Below are 17208 nucleotides of genomic sequence, written 5' to 3'. Positions count from 1 at the left end.
CGGTTTCGGAACCTTATCACTTCAGATTTCCCACACAAAAACCCTTCTCAAACACTATTCACACCACTCTCTAAACTCCTCAACATCTCTCTAAATTCTTCACCAACAAAACCTCTCAAAACCCTAATTCTCTAGAGAAGATTTTTGCCTCCTTGTTATTCCACTTTGTTGTAAGTTGATCTACACTCCTTCTTCCCTTTAATCTAGTCTTAACAATCTTATTTAGTTAGTAAATTACTCTATGCTTAATTAAGTTGTATGAATTAAAGGGGATATTTAAGGGGTTAATTAGTATGATTATTATAATAGATTGTAGTGATTAATATGTGTAGGGAACTTCATTGAGGAGCATTTCTAGTGAGTAGCTTGTGGATTTGTGGAGATAAGCTTGAGGTAGGGTTTTCCCTGCTTAGCTATGGTGATATTAGTGTTTAATTGTGTATTTATTATCATTAATTGCATTTGTCTCATGATAGTTGCATTGTAACATGTTTTGGTAATTAGGGTTCATCATATAATATGACTTCATGGTAATTAAGTTAAGATAAGGATGGTAAAATTGTCACAAAGATTATTACATTGCATTATAACATGTTAAAGAGCAATTAAATGAGAAGAAATGAATTAGTGAAGAGTTGAGCATGAGTGTACTTGTTTTGCTAACATGGTTACATAGTTGTGTTGTTTGGACTTGTTGGTTTATTCATGGTTGGTGGATAATGGAGAATGTTGGAGGATTATTGTTTCCGATTTTGGAGACGGAAGGCGGTTGAGAAACCGTCCTCCGCTCAAGTCACCCTTGGAGCTTCCCACTCCAAGGAGGATGTGCATATTTAGTACTTGGGTTACGGAGGGACTCGTGTGGTGAGGCACGACGTCTGGCAGGGGACTCGAGTCGCACTCGGGCCCGGTACCACGGACGTGTTCCGAGTACCTTGTGTGTTAGTGACGTCGTGGGCGTGTCCCGATCACTTGTTTGTGGAGATATATGTTGGAGAGTGACTTCTTATCTTTCACCATACTTTGTTGGTTTCATCTTGCATTGTCATATGTTTAGGCAAGCTTAGTATCGCATGCATCGAACATTATATCATCGAGCTAACACTTGGGTTTTGAATTATTTGTGGTGAACCATATGGTGATTTTCGCCCATATGGGGAGCAGTGTTGACAGGTTAGCGTGATTAATTCGAGGGCTTGGGGAGCGGTCTTCACTTGTCGTCTCCACTTGTGTTTATCTTACTTTTTGACTATTAAACTCCTACTTTTCGATTTGGTTGTATAACATTCGGGATGGTATTTGCATCCCCCAACTTGTAACCACTTAACTACAACTTATTTATTTCTTTATGTTGAGTTTGGAACTTCTCTACATGATTGTTCGCACTACAAAACTTGGGAAACCAAGTCTTGTAATGCCTCCATGTGTTGGGAATACCTAAAGGAAAGGATCACGACTTATGGGGGTGTTACAGTAGCATGGTGTGTCGTCTAATGAGAGGTTATCAAGACTTGTGATGTTTTGGGTGTCTACAGTTGGGGCTCTAGAGTGTGGGAGTTCTCCATGGTGGTCAAGATCCGAGTCAAGATGATAGTCTTTGGTTTGAGGGGAGGATTGTTAGGGTGCAAACTCATGTCCCACATCAGTAGAATAAAGATGGAATATCATCTTTATAAGTATCTACTAAATATAATAGTACGAGGCCTTTTAGGAAGGAGTTCAAAAGTAAATCCGTGAGGGTTTAGCCCAAAGCGGACAATATCATACTATTATGAGTTCTGGACACAGATACAACAGAGACCCAACACGAAATATATATTCACGCTTTCGCACAACATATTGTTGAATGTGATGAACTCAAAGTAGTTAGGACGCATAATTAGGTATAGTCAAAGACAAGACATGAATACAAATAATAGTCCACAAAATAGAGCGATGAGATTAAATACTTAAGATGGTACGCATGGGAGTGAGGAGAAGTAGCACGTGCAAGAAAGGATAGTTAAGATGGAAAATGCTGGGGAGAGTTGACGAGAATAGTAAGGTATTAGTTGGTGGCTTTTGTTTTTGTTTAGGTTCCTCATTCATTCGTGCTTCCCCCGCATATCCACCCACCTCTTCTCTACATTTCCTCACGCCTACCTTTTTCCTAATTTTAACTATTTTTAGTACATTTTTGCATTATGGCTCTATTTTTTTGGACTGAAACGGATCTGATCTGAACTAAATTGAATTTATAGGATTTGAACTGAACTGAACTGAACTTATAGGACCTGAACTAAACTGAACTTATTGGATCTGAACTAAATTTATAAGATCTGAACTGAACTTACACGATCGAATTTAAATTAACTTAAATTAATTTAACTTAAATATTATTATTATTATTATTATTATTATTATTATTTGTTATTGTTATTGTTATTGTTATTGTTATTATTGTCCTTGTTCTTCTTGTTATTATTATTATTATTATTATTATTATTTAAAAAATCGCAACTTTTGTTATTATTATTATTACTATTATTATTATTATTATTATTATTATTATTATTATAAAAAAACGCACACTTTTATTGAGATTAAGCAAAATTTTACAAGAAATTAGTGGGCGGGCAGCCAAGAGAGAACACTTATAAGAAAATATAGTCTAAAACACAAGGTAATATAATAACATTTTTTCGCTTTATATGCATTGGTTTGTTCATGCATTATACTACGGTTACATTACGATAAAAAATAATGAGAAGAGTGGTAATTTTGTTTTAAAAATAATAATGTATATATGTATCGAATAATTAATAATTTTAAATATTTTTGGACGGTTTTTAAAAATAATACTTTGTATATAACTTTGCTAAACTGAATTTATAAGATCTGAACTGAACTTATAGGATCTGAACTGAACTGAATATATAGAGACTGAACTGAACTGAACTTATAGGATCTGAACTGAACTTATAGGATCTCGAATCGAATCGAACTTATAAGATCTCGAATCGAATCGAACTTATAGGATCGAATCGAATTTATAGGATCGATTCGAATCGAATCGAATCGAACTTATAGAATCTGAAATGAACTTAAATTAAGTGACTTTAAGTCAAAAAAAACAGGGCCTATTATATGCATGATGCACCCTTTTCTTTTCATATTCTGTTTATTGTTGCCTTCAAGGCTTCAATCCAATTTCATGATCACAAATTCTCATTATAGACGGATACTATCCGTTTATACGTATAGACAGATACCATTTTCCCTCACAAAATACCCATTTGCCATAAAGTGGGAAGCACATGGAGGTGCCCCACTTTGTCCCCCTTACCCATTTTATTAGAGGTCTTTATCCGTCTGTTCGCCCCACCCGTCTATACCAAGACCTATTGTTTCATGATACACTCCCTCGTCTATATAATTTCTTAGTAATGCTCAATTTACAAGGTACTCGGTATACCTTGAAATGTAAATAGTTACGATATATTCTCAGTTTCTCAGGCCCTCAGTTCACTTGGGCTAACAAAAGGGATTCCAAAAATCTTATCTTGGAACGTCTTGATCGCGGCTACGCATCACAAGATTGGCTTCTTTCTTATCCTGAAGCTCATATTCAAAACCTCGACATCTTCTTGTCGGATCATGCCCCTATTTTACTTGATTTATCTGCGCGTTCTACGAAACCAAAAAGACCATACAGGGTAGATATTTGGTGTCTGCAGAATGCTGAGATTCAATACCTTGTTTCTTCTATTTGGCAACGTTTTTCTTCAACTCCTGTGGCTTCTTCAGTTACTATGAAACTTAGTCTGATCCGCTCTGGTATTCTCAAATGGGTGCTTCTAAATCGTCATCTTTTCATGCTTGATTGGAGTGCTATTTCAAATACTTTATCTGCCAGTTCATCTTGCATTCACGAATCTACATCTGCCTCCGTTTATTTTCGAAATCTTAGTCTTGCTGAGCAAGATGTTCAAGCCCAGCATTCCTACTGGAAACAAAGAGCCAAATCTGATTTTAAGTTTAATGATGGACTTCCAACTGCGTATTTTTTCAGTAGAGCCAAAGCAAGACAGAAACGCCTTCGTATCATATCCTTGAAAGATAATACGGGCTCCTGGACTGCTTCTGAGTCGGATCTTTCTCTTCTAATTATGGATCATTTTCAGAGATTGTTTACATCGTCTACGCCTGCATGCTCTTTCTCAGAACTTCAAGATTTAGCCATTCCCAAATTAGACAGCTTTCAGCAAGATTTTCTGTCTCAGCCCTTCACCGCAAATGATGTGGAAAAAGCATTCTTTGATATGCAACCTAACAAGTCCCCGGGTCCGGATGGTTTTCCACCAAAATTCTACCAGCTCTTCTGGCACACCATCAAAGCGGATATTACATCAGCTATTCTTGGGTTTTTAAACTCCGGTCATATCCCTCCGGCTTGGAATAATACTCATATTGTTCTTATCCCAAAGATTCCTAATCCAGATTGTATCTCCCAGTTCCGTCCTATCAGTCTATGTAATGTCATTTACCGCGCAGCTTCAAAATGTATTGCTCTTAGGCTCCGCAAGATAACTGACAGTATTATCGGCCAAAATCAAAATGCGTTCCTTCCTGGTCGTCTTATTAGTGATTCAGGTTTCCTCGCTCATGAGCTTTTTTCTTATATCAACCAACGTCGACGTGGTACACGCTGTTTTGGTGCACTCAAGCTTGATATGAACAAAGCTTTTGATAGGGTATCCTGGCCTTTTCTGTTCCATGTTCTTAAGCTTTATGATTTTCCGAAATCCTTCCGAAGGCTTCTTAAATCTTGTGTCAGGACTACCACCTTACAGGTGCTTATTAACGGTACTCCTTCAGCTCGTATCTTTCCTCAATGTGGTCTGCGTCAGGGGGATCCCATTTCACCATACCTTTTTATTATATGTATGGAGATCCTGTCTCTTATGGTTATTAAGGCGGAATCACAAAGGTCTATTGAAGGCATTAAACTCTCAAGAAATAGTCCAGCCATTTCCCATTTACTATACGCCGATGATGCTCTGCTGTGTTTCCGTTTATCTTCGTCCAGCTGTGAGTCTTTGAGGGATATCTTGATTTCTTTTGGTAATTTATCGGGTCAGATGATTAATCATCAAAAATCCTATATCAAGTTCAGTCCCAATACGCCTGATGATTTCAAAGAGCATGTTACAAATATTTTAAAAGTTCCTTCCAAACATAATTTTGGCCTTTACCTTGGTGCTCCTATTGATCTTGGCAGAAAGAAAACTTCGGCTTTTCAGTTTCTACTGGACAAGATTTCGTCTAAAATCATATCCTGGGGTGCGGCTTCTTTTTCACAAGCGTCTAAGTTGTTGCTCATAAATTCTATTTTGATGGCTTCCATTGCTCATGTGGCTTCCATCCTTCCGATTCCTCTTCACATTACCACGAAATTAGATTATTTGATCGATCTTTTTTGGTGGAAACAAACAAAAAATAGACGTGCCCAGCATTGGTTATCTCCTGAAAAATTGCAGCTCCCAAAACTAGAGGGTGGTCTGGGAATAAAAAATGCCCGGATTTTTAGTCAAGCTCTGCTCTCTAAGACATTCTGGAGGTGCCATCATCATCATCATTCCCTTATTTCGTCTGTCCTTCGTACTAAATATCCAAAAGATTTTCCTATTATTAAGGAAGGGTTTCAAAGTACTCAGCTGCGTCTTTCGCCTGGAAAGGGGTTGTTAAAAATACCTTCTTGATTCGAAATGGATTTGCTTGGAAATTTGGGAACGGGAAACTAATTAATATCAAAGATGATGCCTGGATTTTTGGTTCAAAGCCATGTCTTAAGTCTTCTTTCCTTTCACAGGATGTCAACTTTGCAAACCTCCTGCTTACTTCAACTCAGTGGAATAAGGTTAATATTTTTAAAATTTTCGACTCTATCTCGGCTAGGAATATTTGTGCTTTAGAACTTCCACCTGAGCCTACGGATGACTTCATATATTGGAAATTTACCGAAGACGGACTATTTTCCTCCAATTCTGCATACTCTTTCCTGCTACATAATGGAACTCACTCTCCTGTTTCTCCTGAGTCTAGTGTTATCCCGCCTTTTCCTTGGGTTTTCTTATGGCGCCTCCCATGTCAACCGCACATAAAAATTTTTCTTTGGAAATTGGTTCATGGTATCCTGCCTACTGCAGATGTCCTAATTCGTAGAGGTATGTCTGTAAATCCCATATGTTCTTTGTGCCATAAAACTTGCGAAACTTTAAGTCATATTTTCCGTGACTGCGAAGTTACGCAACATATCTGGGCGGCCAGTCTTTTGGGTATTCGCTCAGAAGTCAGCTCACATATTCCTTTCCCCACCTGGTTTAAAGATTTCTGGATTTACATCACTTGGTTCTCGGCTGGTGACAACTCCCTTCCTTTGCTTTTTCTGCTCACTTTGTATGCCATTTGGAAGCATCGAAATAATGTGATTTTCAGGGACCGATGTGTTTGTCCGGCTGAGATTATCTCAGATATTGCTATCCTATCCAATCAACAACATGTGTTCAGTTCTCTTTCTAAAGCACTATTTCAGTCTTCCTGCATCTCTGAAGCTACCAGTTCAGTGTGCTCCTCTCCTCATTTCATTTCTCATTGCTTTCGGTTTGAGGCTGTTTTCAACAAGGGCAACTCGCTTGGTTCTTTCAAAGTATACCGCAATGACTATATCACACACGAAGTGCTACACCGCTTTTGCTCGTCCCACTTTCAACTTATCATTATAGCTCTGATTGAGGCTATGACTTTTGCCTCTGCTTTCAGACTCAAAGACGTTCTTTTTCAGATCAGCAACATCCGACTTCTTCGTATGCTGCATGATTCCAACAAGTCTTGTGTTCCTATCTCTTTATCTAGTAGCATTAGCCGTATTAAGTCTTTCCTTTCTTGTAATTCTACTTGGTTTTGTAATGGTTATGTGTAAGTACTCTTTTTTTCTCGTTTATAATATATAGTACACATTTGTCAAAAAAAAAAATACGATATATTCTCAGTATTCCAGTTAAATTTTTCCATTTTTCTATTTAAGTGTCTCAATCATTTAGTTCGTTTTCGTTTTTAATTTAATATGTAGAAGCTAACAATTCTTCCCATATGCAAGTTACTTTTCACCTTTCTTTTTGTATTTGTTAAGTAATACCTCTTCATCTCGGTAATCTTTATGTTGAAAGCAAACGTAAGGAAATGATCGGTACAAAGAGTTCCTTAAAAACAGGGGCGGTCGAAGAAATTTGGTGGCCCAGTTCCAAATCTCATATGAAGGCCCCTTATCATATTCGTCTTATATATTATGGTCACATTAACGCATTCATGGTATTTGAGGCGTTTAGTATTTGATGCGACTTAATTTCCAATTATGAAAAATTGAGTACTAGAAATTTACTAAGGGTGGTGAACTAAAACCATAAATATTGTAACATTATAATATATTTAGTATGTATAACAAAATTAAATTATTCCTTTATTTATTCATTAGAGATAAAAAATGAAAAATAAGAGTAAATGGAAAAAAAATGGAATAATGTAACTGAATTGTAGATGATAAAATGGTTGAAACAACTGTATTTTTTGAAAAAATAAATCATGGTAAATAAATAGCTTGTATGACTACACATTAAAGTTAAGAAATGGTAAGTATGGATAATATTTACGCTTAAGTTGAAATATTAATGATCACAATTATCATACTAGTGTAGCAAACAAATAATAGGAAAGATTTAGTAGATGTCCGAATATTGATTCAAAAACTACCATAAATATTGATTAAAACTACCATATTAGTGTCGCCGGAAAAAAAGAACAAAAGTGCAAGTTGTGAGAATTGAGCCCACGACCTTCACTGGGTTCACAATTTTTGTAGACTCCGTGTATTACCACTGCACCTACGTCAGTTTTTTTGTAAATCATGTGCATCAAAACATTCTTATATCTTTCCTTTTCTCTAGATGAGGTCCTACGACGACTGGGGCCCCGGTTCAGAGCACCGAATTGAACGGCCTCCGGGCCGTCCCTTCTTAAAAATATTTGATATTAGGTGTCAATATGTATACAAATTCGATGTACTAATTTTTGTAATTGTTCGTTTATATGGACCGGTCGATAACTGCAAAATTAGTCGTAAAAAAATATCATCTTATTTGTCATATTACCAGTAGTAATTTAAGTATATATTTGAGAATTCTAAGATACTGTTCTTTCTAACTTAATTTCAGTTCAACTCAGCTCTATTTAGTTAAGTTCAACTCAAGTCAATTCTGTTCAGTTTATATTTTTCAAAATTCACTCTTAATTTAGTTTCATCCACTTCAGCTCAACTCCATTTAGTTTAATTCTATTCAACTCAAATTCATTCGGTTCAGTGCACCTCGTTTCAGCAAAAAAAAAAAAAAAAAAAAAAAGGATCTAAAAATCCTTAATTTATTTTACTTATTTCATGACAAACCATCAATTCATTTTGGCAGGTCTATTTACTATTGGAAAGATAAGTTTTATTGAGAAATGGCATAAATAACAATGAGATACAAAATATCTATTTATACTAATACAAGAGATCTAGTTTCGTAATCTAACTTAAGGAAATACAATATTCACATGAGTAATCGTTTTCTTAATCTAATAGAAATTATTCAATCACAAGGAAATTTTATTAACAACAAAACTAGGAAATAATCTTTGAGACGATTTATGTAATTTTTCCAATACGCTCCCGCAAGACGGACGATCGGAGAGTAAGTACAGTCTTGGACAAGATGAGTGGCGCCAAGGTGCTGCTTAGAACTATGCATTGCTTGGTGGTGTCGCGCTGGTAGATTTTGGTGCATAATGGGGTGCGCAACTCGTTAGATTGGTGACCGAAACGGTGGTGATATAAGTTTGATAATAGCCAAACGAGTTGTTGTGGCTAGGTTTTACTCGTCGGTGATTCCTAGGTTTTGGTGGCCTAGAGGGTTGTGGCCAGGTTTTGTTGGTGGCTGAAAAAGTTGTAGCCATAATTTTAGTGGTGACCATAAAGATGGTAGATGGTTTGATGCAATTCTCAAGGTGGTGGCAGCGGAAGAAGGTTGTGGATATAGTCCGAACAAAGTCGGGTTTTAGATATAAGCTGATGAAAATCGGGTTTTGAACATAAGACGAACGAATTCGGGTTTTGGGTGGGTGTTTAACTTCCGGCCTAAAGATCTACTCCGAGGTGTTACCCTCTATCAAGAGCACAAGGCACTGATACCATATTGGAAAGATAAGTTTTATTGAGAAATTGCATAAATAACGATGAGATACAAGATATCTATTTATACTAATACAAGAGATCTAGTTTCCTAATCTAACTTAAGGAAATACAATATTCACATGAGTAATCGTTTTCTTAATCTAATAGAAATATTCAATTGGGGGCTTCTTACTCTAGCTGTTCCAAGAGCGAAATGTCCCGCCTTCAATCAACCACAGGTAGCAGAAAAGAGCTTCTTATATGGTTGGAGTACTTACTCTTACAGCCCTCCTCAGCCTTTTAAAATTAAAACGGGGAAAGCGCGTTTAATAGATTATGGAATCCCTGCCAGAATTTCTAAAGGAGAGAACGATTTCCCCCTTGCTCTTGCTGTTTTCGTTGAGGAAAAGAAAATCTGGACTTGGCGCTTTTTCGTAGAAAAATTCAGAGAAAATGCCGAGATTGCCCCCGAAAAAAGTGATCCAAAAATGAATTTGACCTTAGGAAATTTTATTAACAACAAGAAATAATCTTTGAGACGATTTATGTAATTTTTCCAATATGTACAACTTTGATATAATTTCATGCTCCTGTTCAACTTGGAGTATCCTCAAAACATAAAAGCATGGGTAAGCTATCCCAATAGCAAGTTAGCGAGAATGATTGGTGATGATCCACGTTGGGGCCCATATGCTTGACGGATCTTCATCCCACCGTCGTGGAGGGGTCCAGTGTCAGAAATAAATAATAAAATAATAAGGAGAAAAAGGCCACGCGGCAGGGCCCATGAAAAGAATGAAACAGAACAACCTGGGCCTCTTCACAGCTTCACATTCCATGCCCCCCTCCCTCTTCTTCTTTGACCTTTGACTCTTGACTACCACTTCTACAGTTGTGTTTTCTACATACGACAATCTTCCACCTTTCATTTTTTTAATCTACTTTCCTGTTTTTTTACGATTTTATTAACTTTTTAAAATTATCTAGTATATGTTGGTCATAAATAACTCCTCTATCTCGGTCATTTGTTAATGAAATAGGTATATAAATTTCCGAGACGGAGGGAGTAGCTGAATATGATTTATTATTATTGTACCAATTAAATGAATATATGAAAGATGAAAAAGTTTCAGCTAACCAGTTTATTTATCACTTACTGCTCTAGGCAGTTTTTATGTTGGCTAATTTAATTACAAAATAAGATATTTATAACACACATAGAAAAATAAACTAGCTAAAGTATTAACCAACTTTAATCAAATAACTAACTGAAATGTCTTGTCAAACACAACTTTAATATAAAACGTCACCCGAGTTAAAACTACGGAGTACTTTGCAAGATTGTGTTACTTAACCAAACAAAATAGACAATTCGCCTTTGTATTACTAATAACACAAGTATAGATCTCGTGCGAATGCGCGTTTTTTAGATAGGAATATTAAAGAAAATACGAAGTAGCAATTATAAACCTGATATTTAACTCAATTTGATATTTATTATAAAATTTCTTATTATTAATGTTTTGTATTCCAGTTGTAGATATAATAATATATAATATAATGAAAGCTAAATTACAAATATGATATAATAAAAACTCAATTACAAATATAATATAAAAAAAGCACAATTATAGCCAAATTCATTTAGGCTGAAAATTTGAACATTTCTTATTCTTTTAGTATAAGGGGATGGACTTTGCCATATTTTTCCCATTTTTCAAAATAGGTGAAGGGTAAATTTTAGAAAACCGAAGTATATAAAACAATGAAGAATCTTAGTTATGTTGGAAGGTGGACCTAACCCCTTCTGATTTTCCAGATTTCAGTTTAATAAAATTATCATCCGGCACCCTCTGATCGGTCAAAGTAGTACATGTTCATACACTAATAAATAATTTAGACCTCAATTAAGAAGAAAGGTTGGACTAGATATTTGTAAATGGTGAATCACCTATTTACTAAATAAATAGGTAAAACTCTCATTTTTGGTCATTTTTTCCCGCCTAAACCATACGAGTATTTCCTAAAATGAAGTTTAGTATTTTTAGCATATATTATAGGTATGGTAGGTGATTATATTTTACATATTTTACATTCTGCATAAATTTATCTCCATTCTTATATGATAAGAAAACGGTATATTTAAAAAAAAAATTGCGATGAAAATTCATTGACTTTTGATAAGTTGCACAAAAAAATGTTAATAATAAAAAAAATTATAAAAATAACATCATTAATTTCTCGGTAAAAAGAAATATTTTATTAAAATACTCATTTCATAATTTTTTACAATTTTAATTTTTATTGCTCAAGTTAAAATATAAACATAAAAAATAATTGAGTTGTCAATTTAAAATCCATAAATAATACGAAATATACCAAAAAGTAAAATTTTATAAATACCATGCATATATTGCACGAGATCTAAACTAGTTTTTAGATCAATAAAAAAGACATGAGAATCATTGAATTGATGGATAGAATAATGCTGCGATTTGATAATATTGTAGGATTAGAACGTAGAAAATGAAGTGGTTCCTGGACCTTATGAATCTTATCGCGTAACTTTGTTTAAGGGAAAGGATGACATACAATTGTCTTTAACGGACAACTACCTATCAATAAGTGCATATGCGGTTAGTCTTTGAATCATTTTTGCTTAAATATTGCTTCAACTAACTTGTCAAAAGCTATCCCACTTGATTTATTAAGACGACGTCGTTGCTTGCTTCTTGAATAATTTTGGTTGTTTCGACCTAATCATTATGATATAGGTAATCAATGTGAGGCCCTACTTACGCTATTCGATTCACGTACTAGTCAAACCAAAGACTTATTATTATTTCGATCAACTGATAAGGGTTGTGACCGGTATAACGGAAGTCTTTGGATCTAGTCCTAGTAACGCAACACTCTACGTAAAACCCGTGAGCGAGAGTTTTGCCGCTCTAGTAGTACTACCCGACTCAAACCCGGACTATAGCGGATGGTATATGCCAATTAAGAAAATTAATAGGAAACAAAAGTAGATAAAACCCATATATAAGGACTATAGAGTTATTTAAATTACTGGCTACTTGGTTGCGTTGAGTTGTATGTTGATTTGCATACGGAATTTTATAATGCGTAATTTTGTTGTTTTTGCATAGGGTATCCAAATTAAAATGTGAGGAAGAAAGTAGATATTAGTAAATTTCAGCCCTTCATATTGTAAAACTTGAGACATGAGGAATTGTATGTGAATAATTTTGTTAGTTATTCATTCAACCACAACTTCGTACATATATACAATACATATCAAACCCTAAAACTTCTATTATGGTAACTAATAGCTACGTGAAAGATCGTGAAAGATCTCCTATTCCTAATGTGCAAAATACACTCCTTGCAAGACAAGTTTTCTATATACAAGAATATTTCCTAATATCATTCTTTCACTCCCCCTCAAGTTTGAGCACTTGGTAATCCAAGTCCCAACTTGTACTGTAAATGTGCCAACGCGTCACCTCCAAACGCCTTAGTAAAAAGATCTGCTATTTGCTCCTTGCTTTGAATGTGAAACGTGCTAATGGTATTGTTTACGAGATGTTGTCGAACAAAGTGACAATTGATCTCTATGTCCTTTGTACGATCATGAAAAACCGGGTTTTTAACTATATAAATTGCGGCTTGATTATCACAGTATAAACTCATCGGCCTTGTGTGAAATACACCTAATGAGGCAAGACACGATTTCAACCAAATGAGCTCACTCGTAGCTCCTCCCATTGCTCGATACTCGGCTTCCGCCGTCGACTTAGCCACCGTCACTTGCTTCTTAGCTTTCCATGACACGGGTGACTGTCCTAATGACACAAAATAACAGCTCAAGGATCGTCTTGTCAAGGGGCAGCTTCCATAATCCGAATCCCAATACCCTTGCAACTGCAAATTCGAGTTTTTCCTCAAAATTATCCCTTTACTGGGATTCATCTTGATGTAACGAACCACCCTCAAGACTGCCTCCCAATGCTCCTTTCGGGGTTCATTTACAAACTGCGACAACACATGTACCGCGTAAACCAAATCAGGTCGTGTGATTGTGAGATACACTAACCTGCCTATGAGTCTTCTATATTTCATAATGTCCTTCAAGACATACCCACTCGCCAAACCAAGTCGATGATGTTGCTGCATTGGTGTATGTGCTGGCTTCGCTCCTCGCATACCCGTCTCCTCTATGATACCCAAGGCATACTTGCGTTGATTAAGAAACAATCCTCCTGCACCGTGTGCCACCTAAATATCCAAGAAGTATTTGAGTCGACCTAAATCTTTAATTCCAAAACTTTTATTAAGGAAGTCTTTAAACAATCCACACGCACGACTATCGTTGCTAACAACGATCATATCATCGACATACACAAGTACTCCAATAAAAACACCGCCTTTGTTATATGTAAACAATGAATAATCCGCCATTGACTGAATAAACCCGTACCTTTGTAAAGAGATTGTCAGCTTAGCGAACCAATTCTGGGAAGCTTGTTTTAAACCGTAAAATTGACTTCAATAATTTACATACTTTGTTCTCTCCCTTTTTCTCGAACCCTTGTGGTATTCGCATGTATACTTCCTCTTCCAAATCTCCGTGTAAAAAGGCATTATTGACATATAATTATTCAATGATCCATCTCTTTGCAACCGCTACTGCAAGCATGCACCTCACGCTGGTCATTTTGGCCACTGGCGCGTAGGTCTTGGTAATCCTCTCCTTCCACCTGTGTGAATCCTTGAGCTACGAGCCTAGCTTTGTACCTCTCGAGCGTCCCATCTGCCTTGTATTTAACTTTATATAGCCATTTACATCCAATGGGTTTCTTTCCACTTGGTAACGGTACTAGCTTCCAAGTTCCATTACTTTCTAAGGCTTCAATCTCTTTACTCATCGCTTCTCGCCATTTCTCATCCTTCGCTGCTTCATAGTAATTGGTAGGCTCTCGGATTCTGTCTATGGCAGCTAGAAATTCCCTGTGAGAAGCAGAAAAACAATTCGTAACAACGTAGTTAACTATATGATAGCGAGTACCTATCATTGTGGACGTTGCTTGGACATGATCAATGAGCATCCTGTTTGGGTTTAATCACTCTTGTGAACTTACATATGTAGTCCTTCCTCCATACTGGTTCGAACTTGTTTTGTGCTCCTCGACCAAGTCTTTCTTCTTCTAACTGTTCTGCCGTCTCATTCACTACATTTGTCACCACTTCTACTTCCACATCAGGCTCTCCTACCTCCTGCTCATTCCTCTCATCGTGAGGTATGAGTGTTTCATCACTCCCCCTCACTTCCTATATTGAAGCTTCCTTCATATTGTCTATACTCATATCATGACACTCATCGATGGATGTCATGCTATTTTCAATTTCATGATTATTGTGTGACAAATTATTCTCGTTGGCAGGTTTAAAATATGGGTAAACATGCCAAAAAATTCACATCTCGAGACACAAACATCCGTTTTTCTTTCAATTCATATACTTTCCATCCTTTCTTGCTATGAGGATATCCTAAAAACATACACCGCTTACCTCGTTCCCCGAATTTGTCACGTGGTTTGTCCTTACTGTGAACGTAACAAAGACATCCTAAAAGTCTAAGGTTGTCTAATTCGGGTTTCTTATTATATAATAACTCAAACGGGGTCTTGCCTTGAAGCAAAGACGATGGGGTTCTGTTGATTAGGTAAGCTGCAGTTAGTATGCATTCTCCCCAAAATTGTATTGGCAAAGAAGCTTGAAATCGCAAAGCTCTAACTTTCTCAAGTATGTGTCGATGTTTTTGTTAGGATTCAATAATCTCATAAGTATACATATTCATATATGTATTAATTTATTTAGTCATAAAATAAATACAAGATCTTATGCATGCAAACTTAATAAAAAGGAGATGAAAAATCGATTTCTCACCATCTTATTTTCGGCCATTTTGGACACCAACAAGATCTCCTTCTTGTTAGTTCTTGAGCTTTCCAACAATGGATGAACAAGGTTCAAATTAGAACCTCTCCCAAAAGCATATACCCAAGGAATACCCTTAATAACCGATATTATTATGAACTAGTAATAATATTAGTCTTACTTAAAAAATGACATAAAAAATATATTTTTGTCTCTCTACTATTTCGGTGGAGAGGAGGAGTTATTTGGAGTATTCTCTCTAAAACTTCACAAGGTTTTTGAATAATATGAATGAATAATTATCTCTTCTCAAGAGTAGTGTATATCTCAAAAATAAGACAAACCCTTTGCTTGTGTAGGTGGGAAAAACCGGGTAGGGGAAGGGAGAAAGGCAAATGCATGATCCTCTATTCTTCCCAAGAAAAAGACTAGGCATGCATGACTAGGAGACTAGGATATAATTGTGTTTTCCACTAAACATATTTAACACAATAATACCCTCACCCATCCCCAAAATTTCGGTACACTTAGGATAAAATGATTAGTCCATTTTATTTTGTCATTTGTCAATTTTGTTATATGTCACATGTTACATGACATGTTACACTATAATGTATTTTTAACATATTAAAAATCAACATATTAATAAAATATGTCACATACAAAATTTAACTAGTAATTCATAATTACTTGTACCAAAATGGGTCATACAATTATAAACTACAACAACTTGTATTTATAATAAATTATTCATTCTAATTTTTAATTGTTTCATAAACAATAAATTAATCTAAGTAATAAAACAATTCGATTACTTAGTACGTATCTTATTTAATCAAATTACAATGAGACACGTTAATTTTACTCACAAAATCATCCGTCAATTTTAAGCAATTTAATTAACTCGTATCGGCATACGATTAATTAAATAATCAATTAAGAGTATTTCCCTATAGGTATGACCTAAGGGGATCAACTGATTACCACCGTCGCACGACAGTAATGTCAAACTCTAGTCAGCCAATCATTACCGATATGTGTGGACCAGTTGGCTGTAAAATATTACATCTCACATGTATTCTTAAAATGAGATTTAAACATGTGATCATCATGATCGACAGTTGTGATCGCATTATTGTCGGAGGACACTTATTCCAACAGCTTTCTCTCAACCCGACCATTCTGTTGTGGGGTGTCCGTGTTACTAGTTCGAAAAATTATTCCTTGTTCCTCATAATAATACCTCATGGGCCCAGATAACAACTCCGTTCCATTGTCACTCTGAATAATTTTAACTTGTTTGTCAAATTGTGTTTGCACCATTCGACAAAACATTCTAATCAATTCTCCTGCCTCACTTTTTTCTTTCATAAGGTATACCCACACTGTCCTACTATGGTCGTCTACAATCGTCAAAAAATAGTGTGCACGAGACAAGCTAGCAACCGAGTATTTACCCCAAATATCACAATGTATTAAACCGAATAAAATATCACAACGTTTATCACTACAAGAAAAACTAAAACAGGCGACCGAAATTTGGCGACTGATTTTCAGATTAGCGACTGAAATCAGTCGCTAATCTGACGACTGACTTTTTTAAAAAGGGAATCAAAAGTGGCGACTGATTTTTTAGATTTGGCGACGGATTAGTGGTAGTCGCCAATTTGGCGACTGAAATTCAGTCGCCAAAATGAATTTCAGTCGCCAATTTTTTTAATAGAAACAGGCCCTCCTCTCTCCTACTTTACTCTTTACGAAAAAAAAAAAGAAGAAAGAGCGACGACACAACACGACACAACCACACTTCCACCGCCACTTCCACCGCCACTTCCACTCTTTTAATTAGGTTAGTTTTTTTTGTTTAATTTCAGTTTAATTTGTTAAATTAATTTGTAATTAGTTTGATTAATTTGTGGTTAGTTTGTTAGATTTATTTGTAGTTAGTATATTAGATTAATTTGTAGTTAGATTTAGTTTAATTTGTGTTTGAATTAAAAGGGAATGATTAAGGGGGTTTGTGT

At 35.7% G+C, this 17208-nt stretch overlaps 1 protein-coding gene across 1 annotated transcript; it reads left to right on the top strand.

Moving 5' to 3' along the window:
• Positions 1-1153: 1153 nt before the first annotated feature.
• LOC141613378 (uncharacterized) lies at positions 1154-6858 on the top strand. Its single transcript, XM_074432110.1, has 4 exons — positions 1154-1173; positions 3488-5393; positions 5852-6688; positions 6802-6858. Exons 1-4 carry the CDS (start codon positions 1154-1156, stop codon positions 6856-6858), a joined length of 2820 nt encoding a protein of 939 aa, XP_074288211.1.
• Positions 6859-17208: the final 10350 nt, after the last annotated feature.

This window comes from Silene latifolia, chromosome 11 (genome assembly GCF_048544455.1).
Source record: "Silene latifolia isolate original U9 population chromosome 11, ASM4854445v1, whole genome shotgun sequence".
NCBI lineage: Eukaryota > Viridiplantae > Streptophyta > Magnoliopsida > Caryophyllales > Caryophyllaceae > Silene > Silene latifolia.
Note: the sequence above shows the minus strand (reverse complement) of the source record. Positions and strands in the feature narration are given on the sequence as shown.

Coding starts and splice junctions, on each gene's coding strand:
- LOC141613378 (XM_074432110.1), top strand. CDS start 1,154: ATGGGGAGCAGTGTTGACAG. Junction 1,174..3,487: donor ATGGGGAGCAGTGTTGACAG/GTTAGCGTGATT, acceptor ATATATTCTCAG/TTTCTCAGGCCCTCAGTTCA. Junction 5,394..5,851: donor TGATGGCTTCCATTGCTCAT/GTGGCTTCCATC, acceptor TTCCTTTCACAG/GATGTCAACTTTGCAAACCT.